General features: G+C 35.5%; 1 protein-coding gene across 7 annotated transcripts in view; it reads left to right on the top strand.

Annotated features, from left to right (window-relative positions):
• The window catches only part of CSNK1G3 (casein kinase 1 gamma 3), a 71,646-nt gene extending 50,191 nt beyond the window's left edge, over positions 1 to 21,455 (top strand). Inside the window, exons 8-17 of one of the 7 annotated variants that reach the window (XR_004061524.1) lie at positions 632 to 717; positions 849 to 933; positions 2,836 to 2,984; positions 3,962 to 4,057; positions 4,693 to 4,788; positions 11,851 to 11,957; positions 12,335 to 12,358; positions 17,088 to 17,179; positions 18,453 to 20,653; positions 21,441 to 21,455. Coding sequence is in view for 6 of the 7 variants with exons in the window: in XM_030969422.1 (XP_030825282.1) it covers positions 632 to 717; positions 849 to 933; positions 2,836 to 2,984; positions 3,962 to 4,057; positions 4,693 to 4,788; positions 11,851 to 11,957; positions 12,335 to 12,358; positions 17,088 to 17,145 (701 nt within the window). In the remaining variant the exon portion in view is untranslated. Of the gene's footprint in view, positions 1 to 631; positions 718 to 848; positions 934 to 2,835; positions 2,985 to 3,961; positions 4,058 to 4,692; positions 4,789 to 11,850; positions 11,958 to 12,334; positions 12,359 to 17,087; positions 17,180 to 18,452; positions 21,378 to 21,440 lie in introns of those variants that run through there. The other 6 variants (XM_030969422.1, XM_030969425.1, XM_030969423.1 and 3 more) reach the window with 6 other exon arrangements.
• Positions 21,456 to 21,816: the final 361 nt, after the last annotated feature.

Genomic DNA, 21,816 nt, shown 5'->3' with positions numbered 1-21,816 from the left:
ATCATACAATGAATACTTGAAACTCTTCTGGGAATGAAGCAAGTCAGCTCTTAATATAATAGAAAGGCCAAATGAAGCCAATTTCTTTAAACAAGTACTTAAACAAAACTAGGAAAATGTCATTCTTCCCTTTAGTACATGTGCTCTCTTGTCAGAGCTGTTAAAGGGTCTAGATTAAGAATCAGTTTTGCAGAGGCCAGACTCCTTTGAAATCTAAACCATCCCCAAATAATTCTACAGTTGATCAATTTTAATTAACTTCTTACTGCAAGAACAATGAACATTTGGTCCTAACATTTCATTAAATCCTAAAGTTTACTAAATCATGAACTTTTTCCAGTAGCTCAAAAAAAATCCCTTCTACATTTTTGAGAATGATTTCTTTCAGCCAGATAATTTGTTTAAAGTGGTGTAGAGATGAATATACCTGCAGTCTGCATCTGCTTTTTTTCTGGGTTTAGCTGTGTTCTTAACACAATCTCTAGTACCCAAGAATGCCCCCACATGGCCAGTTTGGTTTCAAGTACTTTATACCTAACAATTATTTTTATATAATTTGGAAGCTAGTCTTCTAAATATATGTAAAATTACACAGATGGAAGTTTCTAATAATATTTGCATTTTGTTTCAGAGCAAAGTAGAAGAGATGATTTGGAAGCATTGGGTCATATGTTTATGTATTTTCTCAGAGGAAGTCTTCCATGGCAAGGTTTAAAGGTAGTGGGTTTTGATATCTGCCTCTGTCCTGTTTTCAGATCATCAGCTTTTTATTGATATGTTTAGGGTTTTTTGGAATGTGTGTCTGCAAGCTGTATAACTTCAGAAGCTTGTTTGTTCTTCTATCATAGGCAGATACATTAAAGGAACGTTACCAGAAAATTGGAGACACTAAACGAGCAACTCCAATAGAAGTATTGTGTGAAAACTTCCCAGGTAATGTCTGCTGTTAATAAAAACATTGTGTCTTGATTTATAGAATGAAACTGACATAGGTAATTGCTGGGGTTTAAAACTACTGTACGTGTAATAGATCACAGTATCTTAGAATGGGTCGGGTTGGAAGGGACCACAGCAGGTCATGTGGTCCAATCTCCCTGCTCAAGCGGGGTCATCCCAGGGCATGTGGCACAGGATTGTGTCCAGGTAGTTCTTGAATATCTACAGTGAAGGAGATTCCAGAACCTCTCTGGGTAACCAGTTCCAGTACTCAGTCACCTGCACTGTAAAGGAGTTCTTCCTCGAGTTTGGGTGGCACTTTCTGTGCCTCAGTGTCTGCCCATTGCCTCTCCTGCTATTGCTGGGCACTGCTGAGCAGAGCCTGGATTCATCCTATTGACAACCACCCCTTAGATATTTATATGTATTAATCAGGTCCCCTCTCAGTTGCCTCTTTTCAAGGCTGAACAGGCCCAGCTCCTTCAACCTTTCCTCATATGAAAGATGCTCCAGTCCCTTGATCAACTTAGTAGCCCTTTGCTGGACCCAGTCCAGGAGCTCTGTGTCTCTCTTGTACTGAGGAGCTCGGAACTGGACATAGCCACTGAGTAGAGGGACAGGATCACCTCCCTTGACCTGGTCTTCATAATGCACCCCTGGATTCCATCAGCCTTCTTGGCCCCCAGGGCACACAGCTGGCTCTGAAGAGCTTTTTGTCCACCAAGACTCCCAGGTCCTTCTCCTCAGGGCTGCTTCCCAGCAGGTTTGGCCTCCAGCCTGTGCTGCTGCACAGAATTATTCTTCCCCAGGTGCAGGACCTTGCATTTGCCTTTGCAAAATTTCAGAAGGTTCCTCTGTGCCCATCTCTCCAGGCTGCTGAGGTCCTTCTGAAGGGCTGCACAGCCCTCCGGGCTATCGGCCACTGCTCCCAGCTTTGTGTTGTCAGTGAAATTGCTGAGGAGGCCTCTGCCCCTTTGTCTGAATCATTGATGGATAAGTTAAACAATACTGGGCCCAGAGAGAAGAATTATCCTTTGAAGCAGCAGTAAGCTAATGCTGTTGTTCTTCAAATATAGATTCTTCTAAAGGAAACATTAAAAAAAAACTTTGTGTGCTTACAGTGATCAACTAGTCTGCACTTGTATCTTCACACTGAAAATTTTGCAAGCCTTTTCACCTGAAATCTTGTATCATACCTCTACTAAAAACAAGCTGTGTTAGAAACAGCTTGAACTAATATTTAAAAGAACTTGTAAGTTTCAGGTGTCACTTCTAGGTCTCTAGAACTACAAGGAGAATCAATGAGGTGTTGGAAAACTGGACAGAAGGAAATAGGACATTTTTTAAAAGTTGTAATAAAGTGCTTGGGACAGGGGGACATGTATGACATGGACATGATTTTTCCAAAATGTAAATGAATGCCTTGAAAGGTAATCAAAATATCATTGATAGGCAAAGTGGATTTGCTGAGAGTAGCTCATTACTGATGAAAGGAAATCCTGTCCACAGTAGGTCTTGGGGACACAAAACTGATGCTTGTCTCTGTAAAATTCGTTTGAAAGAAAGAAGAAAGTAGAGGCATTTCTCTCCACACAGTTTGCACACTGTGCATTAGAATTATAACATTGAATAGAAGATCTCAACAGGTAACATGAAGGAAAATTAGTAGGGTGTTACTTGCTAGGATATGTTTGGAATATGGTAGTATATCTCAGAATATGGTAGCATTTCAAAGAACATCATTAAGTAACTTTTCTTTCTGGTAATTCATGGTGAACAACTGTTCAGGTTTTATGGTGAGAGGTACAAGTTCCTTTAAAATTAAATAAGCTGGTGGGGATTTTTTTGAGTTCCATGAAAACAGATAATGGCATATGTATATATTTCTTATTTATCTAGAGGAAATGGCTACTTACCTACGTTATGTAAGAAGGTTAGATTTTTTTGAAAAGCCAGACTACGACTACTTAAGAAAGCTCTTCACAGACTTACTTGATCGGAAAGGCTATATGTTTGATCATGAATACGACTGGATTGGCAAACAGTTGGTGAGTACAGTTCAGCTGTCAGTAATATAATGGGTTTTTCTGTGATCAGTTTTGAGTTTCATTAAGACATGTGCTTCTCAAGGCTGCTAGTAGAGCTTTGAACAGCTGCTATTACAAGCCCATCTGCAGATGCATGTTCTAACATTATCTTTTGGCTTGAGTGCTTCATATTCATTCTCTTTCCAAATGTGCTCTTATTATCAAAGTACATCTCTGCTCAATCCAAAATGAGGTGGTAGAAATTTTGATTATTTTTTTGAAGGAAATTAAAATTTGGCAAGTAATTGTCGTTACTGCATGAATTTTTTTTTTGTTCCCAGTATTTTTAAAATGCAGAACTATACATCTGCATATGAGGTACTCTCTAGATATTTATCAGTTCACTATGATAAAATATTGCATAGTTCATTGAATATTTCATCGTGGTGCCTCTAAGGTTTCAGGAAACATTCTGTTTGTATAATTTAAGAAATTGTAGTAGATGGGGTTTTCTTCAGCTTCTCAATTTTTTTCACTTCTTTTTATTATTTTTATTATGTAGGGAAGGGAGGGCTAATATGTATATATTTGACCCATTTCAGATTATGCACTTCACGCTTCTCTGTGTGATGCTGAAAGAATGGTAGCATTTGTTTTATTGCTAAATGTATTTTTCAGTGTTTAGCATTAAAAATTGCTTTAAGCTTTTGATCAGGTTTCATCAGAATGTCGTAACTGCTAACTGCAGAAAGTATCAGCCTAAAGTCTTTCAGAAAATTAATGTATAATACTTAGAATTGCTACTTCAATACATTCTGTAAGTAATGGTTTGCTTTTTTTCTTGAAATATCTAGTGAAGCTTCTGCTGTAATCTGATAATTTTGTGTTATTTGAAGCTTTCAGAGTTAAATATTATTTTCTATTACAAACCAGTAACTTTTGGTGAGACTTAGAAATTTATTTTTTTACCAGTTGCTACATATTGTTTATATTTGTAGCCTACTCCAGTGGGTTCAATACATTCAGACCCTGCAGTATCTTCAAACAGAGAAGCGTATCAGCACAGAGACAGAATGCAGCAATCCAAAAATCAGGTAAACTGCTCATCTAAGATTATCAGCATTACTATGTCTTCTGTCTAATTATTTGTGCTATGTTTTTATTAGAACTTGAAAATAAAAGTGACTCTAGGGTTTTTGTGTTTTCACTTTAAGTAGATCTTTGGTAAAGTCTACATATGTAGAGATACATAAATATCTCCTAAAAGCTTGCTTGTTTGAAGCTATGATATAGTGTAGTGGATCAGTAGTGAATTTTCTCTCTACTCACACTTCTTTATTCGCTGTCTCTCCTCCATACACTCTTTCCTCTCTTTCCATTCTGATGTGTATGTATAACATTTTCACTTTTTTTTAAACCAGGCTAATGACTTGGGTGATAACAATGTTAGGAATTCACAGCTGTGTCAATTTACCTAAGCAAAATTGGAGAGTTATTTTAGTGCACTTTTTCTTACTAAGAATTTTGAGGTTTAGCTACTTCAGCTCTGTATGAAAATTTTTATGAGGGCATGTGGAAGTATGTTGATAGTGTTGAAGTGCAATCTATACAGGGATTGAATGTGTAGCACTTCTGTACTTCTTAAAAATATGACAGTTAATGCACAAATTGTTTGTTTTAAATTTTTCTTCTTCTTTTGCATAAATCCTAATACATTCGAAAATGATAGTCAACAGACCATAGGGCAGCTTGGGACTCACAGCAAAGCAATCCACATCATTTGAGGGCTCACCTGGCATCTGATAGACATGGTGGCTCTGTACAGGTATTTTCTGCTTCTTTGCGTGGCGTAAATCAGTTGTTTTGCATTACATAATACTACTTTCCTGTAATGTATCACATATTCATGTATTCATATTAATGATTCATGTATTCATATTAAGATTGCTTATCAGTAATGTTCAGAATGCTGCTATTATTTATTATTTCACAGTTCAGTTGTCAAACTGAAAACAGGTGCTGAAACAATGGAACTTTTTGTTGATGGAATATTTCTTGCATGTTTCTTAGTTAAAGTCAAAAATAAAACAGTTGAACTGTCTTTTTTACAGAATATATACTTAGCTCAGTGAAAACAACTGAAGTTTAGACTTTAAATATGTTTAATTTTATTAGCAACTGAAACCCAGTATTCGCTGAATTATGTTGTTCAAGCTGTGTTTTTTGTTCCTTAAGTAAACAACAAATTAAAATGTTACTTAGTGATGTTTTCTTAAACTTCACTCCATTATTCAAATTGTAATTGACTAGGAAAAGGTTCCCAGGGCAGCACCTCACACATCTCAGTGAAAAAATCTGTAGAAACCAAAAGTTTTTCCTATATTATTAGTTTATTTCATCTTCAAAGAACTCTTTTCCTGGTTCGTTTTCAATTTTTAAAACTAATATTTGAAATTTTTGGTGTCTCATTCTTTGAATATATTTAGGTCTGAAATAATTGGAGTAATGTTTGAGGGATTAATACTGGGAGATTAAAAATGCCATCTGTGAAGTCTACGTGAGATTTTGAGCTTTGAGGCCAAAATGAAAATGGTTCAGCTTTGCGAAGTCTTATCTGGGCGGGTGTTGTGTGTGGAAATTGTTGCTGCTTTTTTGATTATGACAATCTAAGTTACGTATGTTTCTTCTGAAGCTTTTGATTTGGAAAAAGATTGTCATGGCCTGAAGAAAGAATGAAAAGTTCAGGATACAGAAAACAAGACTGCAGTCCTGTCAGCGTAATAGCATTCTCTAAATTTTGTTGCTTTAGAAACGGCTGTCATATGTAGTGCAACAAAATCTAGTAGGTGATAATTGTTACAGTGTATAAATAAAAATTTAAAAGTTGTTCTTCCCACTAACAAATGTTTAAAAAAGCCTTATTTTCCCATATTTTAGGTTACAAAAATACACATTGAATTAGTTAAATTACATTTAGTAGAACTTTCAAAGTGTCATCGTATGATTCTGTTGGCAATCGTGGCACTTCAGAAATCTTTTATTCTTTGTCAGGTAAAATGTAACAATCACAAGAAATTTTCTTCCATTGTAAAATAGGCTAAATACCCTTCAGGGTTGGGGAGAACATTTTCTAGGAAATAACATAAATAACACTAGTATTTCGTACTGTTAATATAGTGTTGTTTCAATCCTTTCTCCTCACAGGATGCAGGCAATCTGAATGAGTTCAGATCATTTAGATCTATTGAGGCTAAGCAATTGCCACATGAATAAAAGCACTGTGCAAAACTGCAGCCATAGTCTATGTCTTTGAAGATTAAGTATTGTGCAGCAGGATGTTTTCATACTGGATTGCTTTTTGTTGTGGAGTGGTCATGCTTCCTTTTTGAGGGCACTTATAAAATCACATAGTATCTCCAGTAATGCTGTGACATAGCCCCTGGCTGTTAACAAATACATCTTTGTTGCAGGGATACTAACTGAATCATGCTGTTTGTTAAGCTAGTTCATTAGCTAGCTACTTTAGTAGGATTCTTAATTGCTTCTAAGGAGACAAATACTAAAAGTCATACAGAAAATTGTTCAAAGGTAAAGTTGAGTCTGAGGTTTGAAATTAAAGTGTATTTTTTTCTCTGATGTTAGTGAGCCATTGCTTATCTTTGAGATCAGTTTTATTAATTTTTCTGCAAGATATGAAAATCTGTCATTATTTCAAAGTGACAGTGGAATGTTTTTAGGTCAGTGCTATTAGTCATCTGTAATGCTACTGCTGATGTCATCTCTTAGGCTCTTTTTTAGGTGATTATTCAAATGTGCTAGTGATTCTTTTCTGTGACGTATTAACATTGAGGGAACTAAGTGTTGGTTATGTATGTTTGTTAGCATACATTTGTATGCTTTTAGTGATAAGTTGAAGTGGGAACCATTGAGGTTCAAACTGGTATTTCATTAACAGATATTGTTCTAGTTTTGGTACTGATTTAATTTTTCCAAGACCCTAGGCTTGTGTTCAAAACATCCTAATGTGCTTAGACATGTCCAGTTTTACTTCGTAGATTCAGTTAAAGTTCAAATAGTGCTAGGAAATTGAGTTGTAAAGGGAAGACATCCCTTCTTCCACTTACCTCAGTCAATTTTTCTAGTTCATGTAGACTTATTAATGATCAACTCATACCTCCCAGCAATTTGCTCAACGACTTTCGTGCCTTTGTTCTCATAAGTTTGTCTCAATTCTCAAAATATAAATTGTACAACACTGAATTTTTTTTTCCCTGCATGAGCTGCCCTCTGCTTGCGCACTCATAAAGACTGTATTAATCTGTTCCATTACTTTTTTTTTTCCATTACTTACTAACTGGTCTTCTTTCTCTTATATTTTCTCTTTCTTTTTTAACATTGGGAAATTCTTTAAAAGGAGGTTAGATTGAAAGATTGGGTTAAAGAGTTCCCAGTAAAGTACGTAGGAACTGCTTGAAAGACTTTTACATTTGATGTAAGTAGTTTTTAGTTGCCTGATTTCTCTCCTTCAAGAAGTGAAGATAGTAAAGTGTTAGATGAAACAAATCAATTTTGCTGAGCTTTTGTGAACTAAAAAGGTATTGTGATAACTTTTTGTCTTTACTGAAAACTTTCTGAAGGTAAAACAAAGAATTGTGTAGTATCACTAATGAATTCCTTAGGGATGTAGACTGGCTTTATTTTCTGATTGTAGAATTCAGTTACTGGGATTTTTAATGGAATTAAGGGGTTTTTTTCCATGTCTGTTCCAAATTTTTGCAATTCTTTGTTGTGACTACAGTAATGAAAATCAGCAAAATTTGTTTTTTATGGCAGACTTTCTAACTGATTTTTAAACATAGCAAATAAAAGATCAGTTTGTGTACTAATCCAGAACAAAGTATAGAGACTGAAGATTTAATGTCACCATTTAGGCATTTGGTATTTAGACTTAACTGTGTCTTGTTATAAATGGCCTTTGTCAAGCTTCCAGAGGACCACGTATCTAAGAAATCAGTCTATTTCACAATGAATGTGTCATTAATAGTGGGTGGAATTTTTGTTTTTCTACCTCATGGCATAGAGAGTATCAAGAAATAACCAGTGATGCATATGCTTCTTTATATAGGTGCTCTTAAAACTTTTAAAGAACTGATTAAATTTGAAGGAACTAAATTTAAACCGGGATGAAGTTATAAAAATGTTTAAAGTAGTTTTAGGTTTTCAGTTTAGTGGTTATTCTCCCACTTGAAAATAGGTGTTTAGCTTAAGTTAATCTTGAATATTGCAATACTTCTAATTTGAAACTTTTAAAATATTTGTTTTTTGAAATGTAATTATGCTACTACTCAGGGAAGAGTGTTCATATACATTTTGTAACAGAATATTTAGATGCAAAACCATGATGTAAACATCCTAATTTTTTCACTGTAGTTGTATTCAAGTCTTCTAAGAGATTAATTGTGCCTCTCATTTTTTCATCAGGCTATTGATTTCATCAAAATCCATTCCAACTTGAGTCACAAGTAGAGAAATTAAAGTCAAAGTTTCTCTTAAAGCAAACTTAGTTTCATGTACCTTCTCCTAAAGTTATAGCTTTTTATGTGGATCTACTGTGATGAATTTTCATTGTGCCTTACTTGTGGTACATTCTGGCTACAGAATTTGGTGTACCACTCCTTCGGTGCATACGATGTCCTCTGGGTGATTTATTCTTGCTCAATTCTGTTATGTTCCCATATCTTTCTGCCTCTGTTGTGCAGATTTTTGAGATGATTCTCTCATAGTTGGACAGAAAAATGTAATAATTTGCCTTATTAAAGGCTTTTTTAGGTCATACTGCACAGTACTTTACTGAGGTAACGTAAAATTAAATTCATACACCTGGTAGCCTTACTGACAGTGGAATTGAAGCAGTCCTGCCTGTCTCTTGTACTCCTTTGTATGAGTCTTTGTTAGTTTCATTCTCTTTTATTAGTGAGGAGCTCCTAGAGCTGCTTTCAGCAGTAGTAGATTTGAGTGAAACTCAGGTCATTTGTGGTTCTGGAGAAGCATGAATGAGCCTGATTTTTGGATTTATGCTATATGTGCTTTGGTTCACCTATGCTTTCAGTGGTTGTAACTCTTTCCAGAAAGAAGAACTTCATGTTCCTCCCATCTAAACTGTGTCATGCAACAGACACTTCATATAAATTGTTTGTGTATTTGGTGAATGTGTATGGCTGAGTTTGAAGTCAGTTTGAAAAATAAGCTGCAGTAAGCTTTGTTCTTTCTTACCAGATAGTAGTGCATTGACCCCAGCAGAGGGTGATTTTGGCTCCTTTAAAGAGGAAGTCAGCTTAGATTAGTACAGCACATGCATAATACTTAAAATATTACTCACGTAGGAAGGACTTTTATACACCTACTACCATATTTTCCAATTCAAATGAAGATGTGTACGTAGTAAAGTTTGATCTCTTTTTTTGAATGTGCTGTCTAACAAGATAGATGTCATTGATCAGGTGCTCCTGGGAAAGAAATGTGAAGGAGAGTGTCATGTGAACGCCCCACAGATGCTACAGTTGGCCAGTATGTTTGATATCTGTGTAGAGGTCATACATTTTTTCATTTGTTTTTTAGGAAAAGAGAACAAGACTTCTTGCAAGTGCCTTTGCAGACTGTGACCTGTTCTTTACAACAGTCAGGAATGCTAAGTTGTACTGTGTTTGCTTCCCATCCGGAAAGGGCCATATACCTGTCTTGCTATTTCTTGATGTACCCTACTTCTGTTTGAGTAAACTGAGGGTTTCTGTTTCTCATCAACCACTGTTACTCAATCTTGAGCATGGATCTGAAGTTCTTTTTAAGCTTAGATTATGGAGCAGAAATCCTGCACTATAAGGGCTGCAGGCAAGGTTGACTACAATATTAATTGGGTGACATTGCTTTATATGGATTAGTACAGGCTATAGTTGTGGTTAGTTAGGTACAGAGAGCTCCATGTGAGCATGACCCCACCAGTGATCCCTTCCAGCTGTAACCATTCTGTGCTTCTGTGCTTCCTTTGGAACCAAACTCATTTGATGGTCAAGTTGAGTGAAGTTTTTTTTACCCTTACATTTTTATGACTGCACCTATCTTAATTAGCAAATATGTCTGATGCACTTTTCCACTCTGGGTATTTTAAAAGAAGCAATGAAATTACCTTCTCAGTAAGCTACCTGGTGAGGTGGTTGGGATAATACTATATCCCTGTTCTTAGTAAGTATGTAATGATGACAACTCAGAATATTCTGTGACTCTGTGTAAAACCCAATAACTAGTAACCCAGGATATTTGGTTCAGGATGCCTGCCTCACCATCTTAAGATTTCTTGAAGTACAATTCCTACTTATTTCTGTCACGGAATGTGAAGTGCTTCCGCCACGCCCAGTGATACAAAACTAAGCTTAAGACACCTAGTTGAAACTCCAGTGACTTACTTATCATTGCAGGAATAAAGTCCAGTTTCCCATTATTCCTTCAGTTATATTGACTAAAATTTAAGCAGTTAGATTCCTGCAATCTCGCATATCATTTATTTTGTTACAAACCTGCAGGGTTTTTTTAGCAGTGGTTCCTATTTTAGTGAAATTTGAAAAAGAAGAAAACTTGGCCTGATGTCAGCAAAAGGCATGGAAATGCCTTGAGTGCAGCAAACTTCTGAGGTGCAGTACTTAGTTACAATAGGAACCACAAAACAAACCTCAATAGGCTAGGCTCTTAGCTCTGGTTATAAATAGATGAGACATAACTGCTATAATAAGAGGAGAGCTTGGAAGAGTGAGGGAAATAATATTATGGTAGTGATTTTCTTTCTCTCTCATCTACCTTAATATCTGACCATCAGGCAACAGCTGGTAATAATCTTGAATTACAGACTACTCTTAGTGTCTCTATAGCTGATTAATTGTTTACAGATGTTTTCTGCAAACTTTTATATTATTTGTCCAGAATTACATTTTTGTGCTTGCTAGCTTGCCAAGCAGTTGCTGCTATTTATTAGCTGGTAGACCTTTCCATGGTGTCAAGTCAACTCTTTAGTGGGTCAATTAGCTCTGTCAACAGCTCTGATCAGGTAGGCACTTGTTTATGCCAGTTAACCATCTTCCTTTTTGTATTCTGTGGGGTTGATAATGGAGAGGCCTCTGGAATGGCTTTGTTTGTCATGCAGGAAAGCTGACAGGAACTGAGAGAGGGAATATTGGGTTCCACTTGGTTTACCAAGTCCGAACAAATATTCCCAGAGAACCACAGCTTTCACTGTGACTTGAACAATTTACATAGGAATTTCGTGGTAAACTAATAGGAATGAAGATTAATCTAATTTTTATAATTTTTTTTGGCAGTAGATAGATGGTTTCGTGTCCTAAAAATCAGACGCCATATACTCTTATGTCTAGAAGACAGCCTTAGTTTTCCCCTTTTCTGGTGAGTGTCCTTTGAGATACAAAGCAGACCTTCATATTTAGTGTGAATATAAAGAGCAAAACCAAGGAGCATAAATACACCAAAGGAGTAGAGATAGGGTTAGACCGACTGAATTGGTGTTGGAAGAGTGCTTAGTGCCTTCCCTTAAGGCTCTGAAGAGATGTGGGGGAGATTGGTAAATGGCATCCACAGAGTTGCTTTGCTTCATCCACTCACTTCAAGTTCATTGTAGAGGTGAGTTCCATTAATAGATATGAAAGGAGAATTACAAGAGCACAGGGATGCCATAATTAAACCTGGAGAAAATACTGTTACTGGAATAAAAATAACTATAGAAATAACAAAAAATACTGGGTTTTTTAAGATGTATTGGAACTTTAGGAATTAACAAATGTATGTCTGGCACTAGTATAATTTTGGGTCTTTCTTCTGATTTCAGGTAGTAAGCTCAACAAACGGAGAGCTGAACACAGATGACCCAACTGCAGGCCGTTCAAATGCACCCATCACAGCTCCTGCAGAAGTAGAAGTAATGGATGAAACAAAGTATGTCCTTCTTTTTATCTTCTTTGGATCTTTTGTGCTCAGCTGCTTCAATATTTTTTATATAGTTTTTCAGAAAATGTTGTCTGAACTGAATAGCCATTGGTGAGGAGCAAAACTACAGTGCTATACTTAATTTTGTTTTTAAATTTCTAATTAGTAGCGTTCCTATAGCTTGTGCTTTTTTAGCCTAAGCCTTGAATGACATGTCTTGCTATGCTGGCTAGAGAAGTGCATGCATTTTTGATGTTTCAACTCATTTTCAAATATTTATTTTAAGATAGTGTTGTGACTACCAAAAGCCATGCATAGAATATGTAAAATTCTTCCTCTGTATTGTATTCTGATTCTCTTTTTTCCTTTACTCTCTTTCTGTATAGCTGTCAGAAAGTGTTGAACATGTGGTGAGTTATACAGCACAGGCAGGCAGAAATAGCCCCAGGAGCTTTGTTCTTTTTATTTTGTTTAAAACTAACTTCAGAAAACTTAAAAATAAAATACCTATTTAGAAATGACAAAATACATTTTAATTCTGTGAAACAATTAACTGTTTTTACAAAAAGCCACCTTTGGGAGCTGTTCTGCCTGCTTCAAAGCCTGCTTGCTTTTAAATTGCGTAGTTTGTGATGTACGTTACGTCAACCTTTTTACTGAGTACTAGAATATTTTTTCTTATTTTCTATTCTGTTTGAAACAGAAAAGCATTCTTTTCAAATATTGTAGCATTCAGCTAGTGTATTAACATCTAGGAAATAATTCGCATGAATAAGTAATAATTGCTAGCAAATGTTTGAATTTTCCAATTATCTCTGTAAAAAAACTATTTACCAAAGTATTGGTCTTTGACAACTTTCTAACTAATCACTAAAACGTATCTTGAAAGTTCCTTAATTCTTAATTTCATCCAGTGCAACGGAAGGGAAAAATATTAAGATCTGTTACCGTGGGATGGACAACTGATATTTATGTATTTGTGTAGTAAACTTAGACTTGAAAACTAGTACAGAACAATATTCTTGGTAGCTAAAGGTGATATGAATTCCAACATGTTTCATTTTATAATTGTGCTTGAAATAGGATTTTACAAGGATATGGTCTTAGTTTATCATAAAATAAAGGGACCCAGGTATGAAGGATACATTAGTATCTGCATTATTGCTCTGCTACATTAGTAGCAGAGGAATTCACTAGCAGCAGTTTTTCTAGGACCCATTTTCCTGACTTTAGATAAAAGGGAAATTTCTCCAAGTGAAATTTTTTTTGAAGCAATTGTTCCACAAGTTCTGGTTGTGGTAGGTAAGCTTTATTTGCATGTGTAATTAATAATTTTGTATGGTGGTGTCTGTAGGGCCACATTTTTAAACTGGCTTTCTGTGAACACTGAGGATAACGACATTATTTGCTGCCATCTTTGTGGAGTATGGTATTATTTTACTGTCAAAAATATATCAGTTCTCTGATATATATATATGTGTTTGAAACAAAAAAATCCAAAGGGGCACGGGTATTGATAGGCTGCCCATAGCTAAATTCCCTATCCCCTCTCTTCAAATAAGCACAGTGATAATTGCCTTATGCTCAGCTCATGTGCACACAGAAAAAGATTAAATTTCTTGTACTTTGAGTAGTGATTAGCACAATTAAACCTATTTTTAGTTCCCTGTTTTAATTAGTTATCTGCAAAAAGTTAAGAGGATTGTCAGGAGCCAAGATGCTCAGCTGCTTAAGTGTAGGAGTTCACTTTTTCTGATATGAATACATAATGGACAAATATGCTATCCCTGACCTTTTTGGCCTACCCTTAATTGGTTTGGTTACAGACAAAATGACTAGTTTAGTGTCCTGCTCTTTAGATTGATTTTCTTGTTTTTGAGTATGAAACACTCAAATTAGTGTTTCAACACTGTCTGTTTAAACTCAAGCTTCCTGAGTGACTAGAGGTTTTTCTGGGAGTAGACTTCTATATTTTGAAGTTTTTATATTTTAGCAGTTAATTAACATACATGCATGCCCACTCACCCTCACCCCCTCTCCAGCTTTAGTATCAAACATCAATGCATAGGTACACATATTTTTTCAGAAAGAGCACTTAGAAGATTTTAATTTTACATTTTAGCATCATAATTACAAGCCTAATATCAAAAGGGGTTGTGACACATTCAAGCATTTGTTTATAGATTTTACATGTGGAACAGGTTAAGGGAATAGGATTACTAGTATCCTTCATGTCTGTGACATGGATATTTTTTGTTCTAAGGAGACGTTGCATGGCAAGGATGTGTCTAACGTTGTGCCTCTTTCATAATCTTTTTTCTGCCTGAAAGTATGAACAAAGCTAACCTCTCTTGCTCATATCTTCTGTTTGTAATCTTTCCTTATACTCTGAAAAGACAAACTTGAATCTTATTTAGAAATGCTTCATTCTTTGTTTTAGATGTTTCCTTAGTTTTAGAAACTTAGCATGACTATATCTTCATTTAAAAGATTTTAAAAAGGGTGCCCCTCATGTGGGATTGTCCCCATTATGTAAGATTTTAACTGTGAACATAAGTGTAATTTAGGTGAATATTTGAGCTTCTGCTACCATTTCGGTGAAATCCTGTAAATCAGAAAGGATAAGTTTGGGGGTTTTTAATTCTGTAAGGATTTTATTGTTTTGGGACATTTAACCAATGTTTAACCAAACATTTCATTGTTCATCAATTATTTATCTACTCACATGCAGTATATATTCCTAATCTTATGCCATGTTGTTTTCATGGTGGGTGTGCAGCTAGCATGACTTAGCAGTGGGTGTTGTGTTTTGGGAATTTTGGTGGGTTTGGTTTTTTTGTTTGTGAGTGTTGGGGGTGGAGGGAGTTGTTGGTTTGGTTATTTTTGTTGGTTTGGGTTTTTAGAAAAGTTGCTTTCTGCCCTATTTCAGTTGTTACGTAATGAAGTTGTAAAGCAAGGAGAAAACTAACCTGATCACTGTGCTGCCCTGACTCTTGGGGATCTGCAGATCTATCTATAGTTTTCTACAGATGCTCTTTCATTTATCACTGAGCAATTAACCTGTCTTTCCTCTTTGCTAGCTTCAGAACAGTTGCTTCTATGAAGCATGTGTGATTTGGATAACCAAAAGGCTCTTCTGTGGGAAGGCAGAGAAGGGCAAAAAGGAATTGATTATATGATTTGTCGTTTTTGCATCTTGCATATTTTTTGCCACTTTAAATACTTGTTACTAATGCTGCAGTAAAGTGCCTGCCATGTGCTTGATGGCAAATATAAAAACATAGCTGTCTAAACACAAATGACAAGTTGATTTAGAATTTTGGTCCAAGGCACTGTTCAACTGGAAGGAAGGCTATTTAACAGGAAAAAAGATAGGATAATGACTTAGGAAGGAAAAAAACTGTTCAAAACCATAATGCTGAATTGCTACTTCAGATAATACCTCAAAAGACACTTTAGATTGTACAGGAAAAGTGCAGTATTCTTTGCACTTTATAGATTGCTGTTATACTGCCGACTCTAGAAATGTTAAATAAACTCCAGATGAAGGTTAGCAGTCATTAAATACTTTATTTAAAAAAATCCTTTCCTAGAAGTAGAAATTTTTAAAACTTACCTCTTCTGTATTTTGCATGCACATTGAATAGTATAACAAATTTGTGGTTTAATAGTCCTTAATAAGACACCTATCTATAGCTTTAAATATAGCTCTGAGCAATGTAATATCTGTATTATGTAAAAGTGACAATAACACCCTCTAGCGACAGTATGCTGAAGAACAAGTCTGCATTTCTGTTATGAATAATACTCATTAAGAGATTATGCACTATGAATCTTTGACTCAGGGTTATGTTTCTTTCAGAAAATTTGTTGTCAGGCAATAGCGTCTGTTCTACCATAATCCCATTTAAAGGTGCATATATTTTAAAATTGCATTTATTTGGCCGTGGAAGCCAATTTGAAGTCTAGCATGTCTAGAATTTAAAAATCACAGTGTTTAAGTGTACATCAGTTTTGATTTCTAAAACAGTGCTGTGGCTTACAATTCATCATGGAATTTGCATTCCTTTAGTCCTTTTTAGGTATGTTATATATTATTAAGATATTTATTTTTCCACACCAAATAAAAGTTTTCAGCATTTAATGATTTCTCTTTGAATTGAAATTTAGTTGAATAGTTTTTATAGTTTAAAAAAACTAAACAAAAGAACTGTTAATAGAAATTGCACTCATTATAGTAGTATTGTGCACATTCCAGAAGACCAGAGGACTAAAAAAGCTGTGCTTTATGTTGCTTAAAAATAGAACTTTTGATTTTACCATTGCATGGTGCCCTTTTTCTCTGGTTGACAGAGAAGTAGGAGAAGGAATAAAAACCAGTATGAGATTTGCAGCAAAGATGAGTTAAAATTTTCTAATAAGAAAAGCAAGAAGGCCTAAAGTGTCCCTGAATTGCAGAGAGGATCCAAGTAGTCCTAAATGTTTAAGAAGTATGATCTACTTGGGTTGTGATCCATATAAATAAAGTTTATTTAAAGAGTGAAGAGTTAAAATTCTAGATAGCTGTTCTAGAATATAAATTGTCTGCTGTATTTCCATCTTCCTACAGTTACTTTTATAACCTGTATATTCTAATGTTATAAATCAAGACAGAATTTTTCTGTGGGCTTTCCCTAAGGCATGCTAATTTTGAGCAAGTATAAAAGTGATTTACCATCACAGATGAGGGTAGGATTTCCTCATCTACAGGATCATAGGATAATTCATATTGAAAGGGAGGAGAACCGGTTTGCTTTGATACATGGCATATATAAAATACTTGGGGTGAAAAATGAATTAAACTAAATTGGGGTTCATAGATCTACAAGTAGATTCAACGCTTAAGTGATAATAAATGTTAGTGGTTATAGGCACGTGCTGAAAAAAGGGTTAGTAGTTATGGGCGAATTTCAGTTACAGTCAGTGGTTCCTACCCTTCAAAACCAATTATATTTCTTCTTTAAGAAGTACTTCAAATTTAGTAAATACAGTATGATACTTATGCTAGCTGTAAAAATACTTATCTATGTAGTTCCCCCTACTGAATTTTAATTTTGGGCTTCCTCTTCATCAATAACCAATGTTTTTTTCTACTGAAAGTTACGTAACTCTCAGAGCAGTTCTGGTCTGCCTCTGCCCACTGCTACTTTTTCAGTGACTGAGCGACAGGGTGCCTTGGATATTTTGAGAAGGTAACTTCTGTCTCCCCTTACTTTGGATGTTGTTCTCACTCCCTGTAGAACCTTATTTTTAGACCCTTAGTCTCCCTAATTTTTAAATGCTTTCCCCATTTCCCATATTCCAAACTGAATCATCTGGATTCTTTTTGAATTTTTGCGACATAAATGCTTGGTGGACTTTTAAGGATTTACCGATCAAGGCTACTCATGCAGTATGTTTATATTTTCACTACTGCTGTACTTCATAGTTTAAGACTCATCAGGGTATAGCACTGCAAGTGAGAATTCAATAACCAAACCACAGAACTCCATGGGACAAGCTCTATTAGAGTAGACAACTTACATGTTCAGTTTTGGTCACACACATTGTGACCACTTCAGTGTGGAAGTTTATTTTTCAGGACCTGAGAGTTGCTTAAAATAAGCCTAGCAGTACAATTTAAAGGAATTTTTTGTGTGTGCATGTGTTATTTGTTGTTTTCCTCTTTATTTTCGAAAGTACTTTCTGGACTTCTGTAGTCCTTCTGTATATTATCTATATCTAACTCCCTCCAACTCTTTTTCATTTTGTAGTGTTCTTTCAGGTACTTTTCAGATTGTCTCTATTTGCTAAGTTAAATTCACAGTGTTTGTCAGTTTCTTTCATTCATGTAGTATTCAATAAAGCAGAAGAGGGATTATCAGTGTTCTTTATATTTAAGCTGTAATTTTTCACTGTAATATTTATTTTCACTGAGCACTGAGTCAGAGCATTAATTATGTTGTTCATTAGAATTTTCTTCTAAAATGTCTTGTGGAATAGCCTTGGAGAAAGTTTTTCTAAGTTCTGGTTGACAAAGGAAGTGCAAATTGTTTTCTTGTTTTAGCAACAATAGTGTCTTAAGTGCACAGTTTAGGTGACACAGTCATAAACACAAGCTTCCATTTGGCAAATTGCCAGTTAATATGAAAGAGTACTCAGGTAATGGAATATTCTTTATTACAAATGCATTTTTAAGTCAGCCTATAATACCTGTGCTTTTGATACTCTCGTCAGTACTCCAAGCTTAATAGCTACTTGCTTTTTAGCTTTAGTTTGATACTATTTACCAAAAAAGGTGAAATGTGTCAAAAATATCTCTACTTCAGTTTCTTTTTCTAATAAATCAATTGCCTGCAATAGAGCTTAATGAGTTCCTTGTGGTGCTGGCTATACCTGAGCTATGTACTTCAAATGAGACATAGAGTAAATAGTTTAGTTTTGTGGTTTCTTTTATATTGTATGTAATTCATGTCACGCTTGCAGGTGCTGCTGCTTATTCAAGAGGAGGAAAAGGAAAACCATCCAGCGCAACAAATGACTAGAACCAAACAGAACACGGGAAGATGCTTATTTGTTCAACTGTTGTCTTGTGATCTTAAAAAAAAAAAAAAAAAACCCAAAGCAAAAACCTCCATAATAAACACATTTTCCGAGGACTCTCTGAGAAACAATATCATGCCTCTGTGCTTTGATTTGGTTCTTCTGCATCCATCTTCTGTTTCTTTAATTCATCTCTTCTGAAAGCTTTAAGATATTGTCAAATAGGAGTGCTTCTTTGACCATCAACATACGGACCAATGAAATGATAGAAAATGAACAGTATCTTGAGCAAAACTGAATTTGAGAAGTGTTTCTTCTTTACTAGGAGGTAGTAGCAGTGTCTTAGATGAAGACGGATGTCATAGATCAGTTATATGAGTTTGTAGCAGTGTATCTAACGCAGTTTTCTTCAAAAATGAAGAAGAAAAATACAGATACACAACAATAATGCAAAATAATAAAATCTTAAGATTTATTTTATGACATTTGCATTGTTTTTCTTCTTTTGCTTCAGTATTACTGGTTAGTCAGATTGTTACTCCAGTCAAATTGCCGCTGTCTGGAGATACTGGGGATGCTGGTTTAACTGTTGACAGTTGTCAAAATGCTGGTGCTACTAACAGAAAGTATTTCCAATACCCTTTTGGTTTGAAAACTTGCTTTTCTTTTGCCTACAATGAATATTGCAGTGCAGTAGAAATTATAAGAGTATTTGTGCAAGAATACAAATGTTTGTATAATTTAAGTTGTACATCTGGTAATGTTAACAAGATCAAATTACCTTCAAAAGAGCTCTACAGAGCAAATACTGAGTCTGATTAAAGCAGAATAAGTATGAAAGCCTGTATGTTCACTAAGATAGGTGATGATTGACAGCATCTTTAACTTGAAAATATGGACGTGCCATGTAAAGTTAGAGGTGTACTATTTGTTCTTTAATTCAGAAAATAAATGCAATAGAAGTGAGTTTGACTTCTGCCTTCACTGCATACTAGCCCAAATTTCCTGCTTTTTTTTTCCTGGAATTTTCTTGTCTTGCAGTGTAAGGTCACTAGTATCATAGGATAGCATGGATGTGTCAGATGCTTTTCTGCAGTTGGAAGAAGTTCTTGCAGTATGAACAAACCAACAGTTCTGTAGACAAGACAGCCCATTTTGTATTTTCTTCTTCAGAAAATACATGCTTCTTTTAAAGCCATAGTGACAGAGTTCTGTTTTTTGTCATGTTTAACTGCCAGTTTTGAAGAAGGGCTGTGGAAGATGGAAGTGACTAGATAGATTTATTGACCAAAACACAGATTATCTCTATTTCTGTAGAATTCTTCAAGAGCTAAGTAGCATCTTTTTTTCTGTCCACAAATGTCTTTTGGCATACTTATTTATTTTTCTTCTGTTTTGTGGTAGCATTTAAAATGTATATAAAAGTAAAGGTACACCTTTGAATTAATCATTGTATTTACAAGGATTTTAATTTTATTTTGTAATTTATTTTTCATTAAGAGCCAAAATTGTATTTTATTGTTTGGATTATGTGCTCATATGTATGCTTAAGTCTTTGTCATTATTACTGTTCATGCAGTTAAGTTTTTGTTTTAGAAAACCTGAACTTGGCCTACAAATACACACTGTGTAACAGGTCATAAGTTTCCACTCTACCAGGGTGTGTTACTGATTATTTCAGACACAAAGTTTTTTCTTATTTTTTCTTTGAGCTGAGAAGTAGGTCACTTGACCATTCTCTTATGAAAACACATTCTTCTTTGTAGTACTTGACCAAATCTGTTGCTTGTACATGTGGTATATGTATTTCTTGCACACCTGGTGAGTTTTATTCTTGGAGGTTTTTCATCTCTACCGTGTTTGTATGATCTGAACTCTGTAACAAGAAAGTGTGAATGTTATGGACTTACAATGGTTGAATATATAAAAGCTGTTTATTTGCTGAAATGATTGGCAAGGTGCTAGCTTTTCAGCAATTTAAGTGCTTGATTTTAATGCAGAAGAAGTTTTCCTTCTAGTAAAGCAGTTGGCACTAATGTAGGTATGCCAATATGATTTGCATTTATATAATTTTTCTTCCTGTCTACAGTAATGAAGTAAACAATGGCTGGATGTCTAAAACTGAAATACATCCCTGTTTAAATGTAAGAAAGAAATAAAGGTAGTTTTTTAAAATTTGTCTTTTCCCCCCCTTTCCTACAGTCTTAGATGAACTAATGTTTTAGGATATGCTGAACAAATCTAATGTCTTTCAATGGGAATGAATTTGAAAGCATGATTCTCATAATGCTTGGCTTAGAGTTGTGTTTGCTTACTTAACAGATGTTCCTGGTACGTGCTTTAATAGACCTTATAACAGCAACCGAGTGAGGAGACCTCAATGCACACATTTGAAATCTACTCATAGATTAATGTTTATGCTGTCTGTGCCACCTTAAAAAAGACCTGAAGAGGTCTAGGAAATGTATGAAAAGAACATATTTTTGGTTAGAGGAGGCCCTTAAATAACATCTAGTCCAAACACAAAACTCTTACTACCCCCTCCTAATGTAAGTGTGGAAATGTTTCACTGGATCAGGTTGCTCAAAGCCCCATCCAGTCTGACTTTGAGTGTTTCTAAGGATTGGGTATCCACAACTTTTTCAGGCAACTTACTCCAGTTGCTTGTCTGACCACCTCCATGGAAAAAAAGGTCTTCCTTACATCCAGTCTAAATCTACGCTCTTTCAGTTTAATCTGTAATTTCTTGTTCTGTCACAGGCCTTGGTAAATGTCTTGTGTTTTATGTTGCAAGTTTGAAAGCCCACAATTAGGTATTGCCAGAATTGTCTTTTCTCCAGGCTGAAAAAAACCAATATTCCCTTTCCTTATAGGAGGGGTATTCTTATCCTCTGTTGATTTTTGTTGCCTTCTCTGGACCTTCTCTAACAGGTTGCAAGTGTTTCTCCTGCTGGGGACCCCAGAGCTGACACAGCACTGCAGTGGGATCTTGCCAGAGCAGAGCAGAGGCACGGAATCACCTCCCTCACCCTGCTGCACACGCTGCTTTGGATGCAGCCCAGGACACGGCTGGCTTTCTGGCTGAGTGCACATTGCTATGTCATGTCTAATTTTTTCATTCATCAGTATCCCCAACTCCTTCTCTGGTCTCAAACCCTTCATCCACCAGTCTGTACTTGGAGTGGTGGTTGCCCTGGGCCAATTGCAGGATGCTGAATTTGTCCTTGCTGTCCTTCAGAAAGTTTGCATGTGTGCACTCCAAAAGTGTGTCAAGGTCCTAAAGTACATAGAAGGTTGCTTTTGATGA

The sequence above is a fragment of the Camarhynchus parvulus genome, chromosome Z (assembly GCF_901933205.1).
Source record: "Camarhynchus parvulus chromosome Z, STF_HiC, whole genome shotgun sequence".
NCBI lineage: Eukaryota > Metazoa > Chordata > Aves > Passeriformes > Thraupidae > Camarhynchus > Camarhynchus parvulus.
The sequence above is the reverse complement of the archived record's forward strand: the minus strand, read 5'-3'. Positions and strand labels throughout refer to the sequence as shown.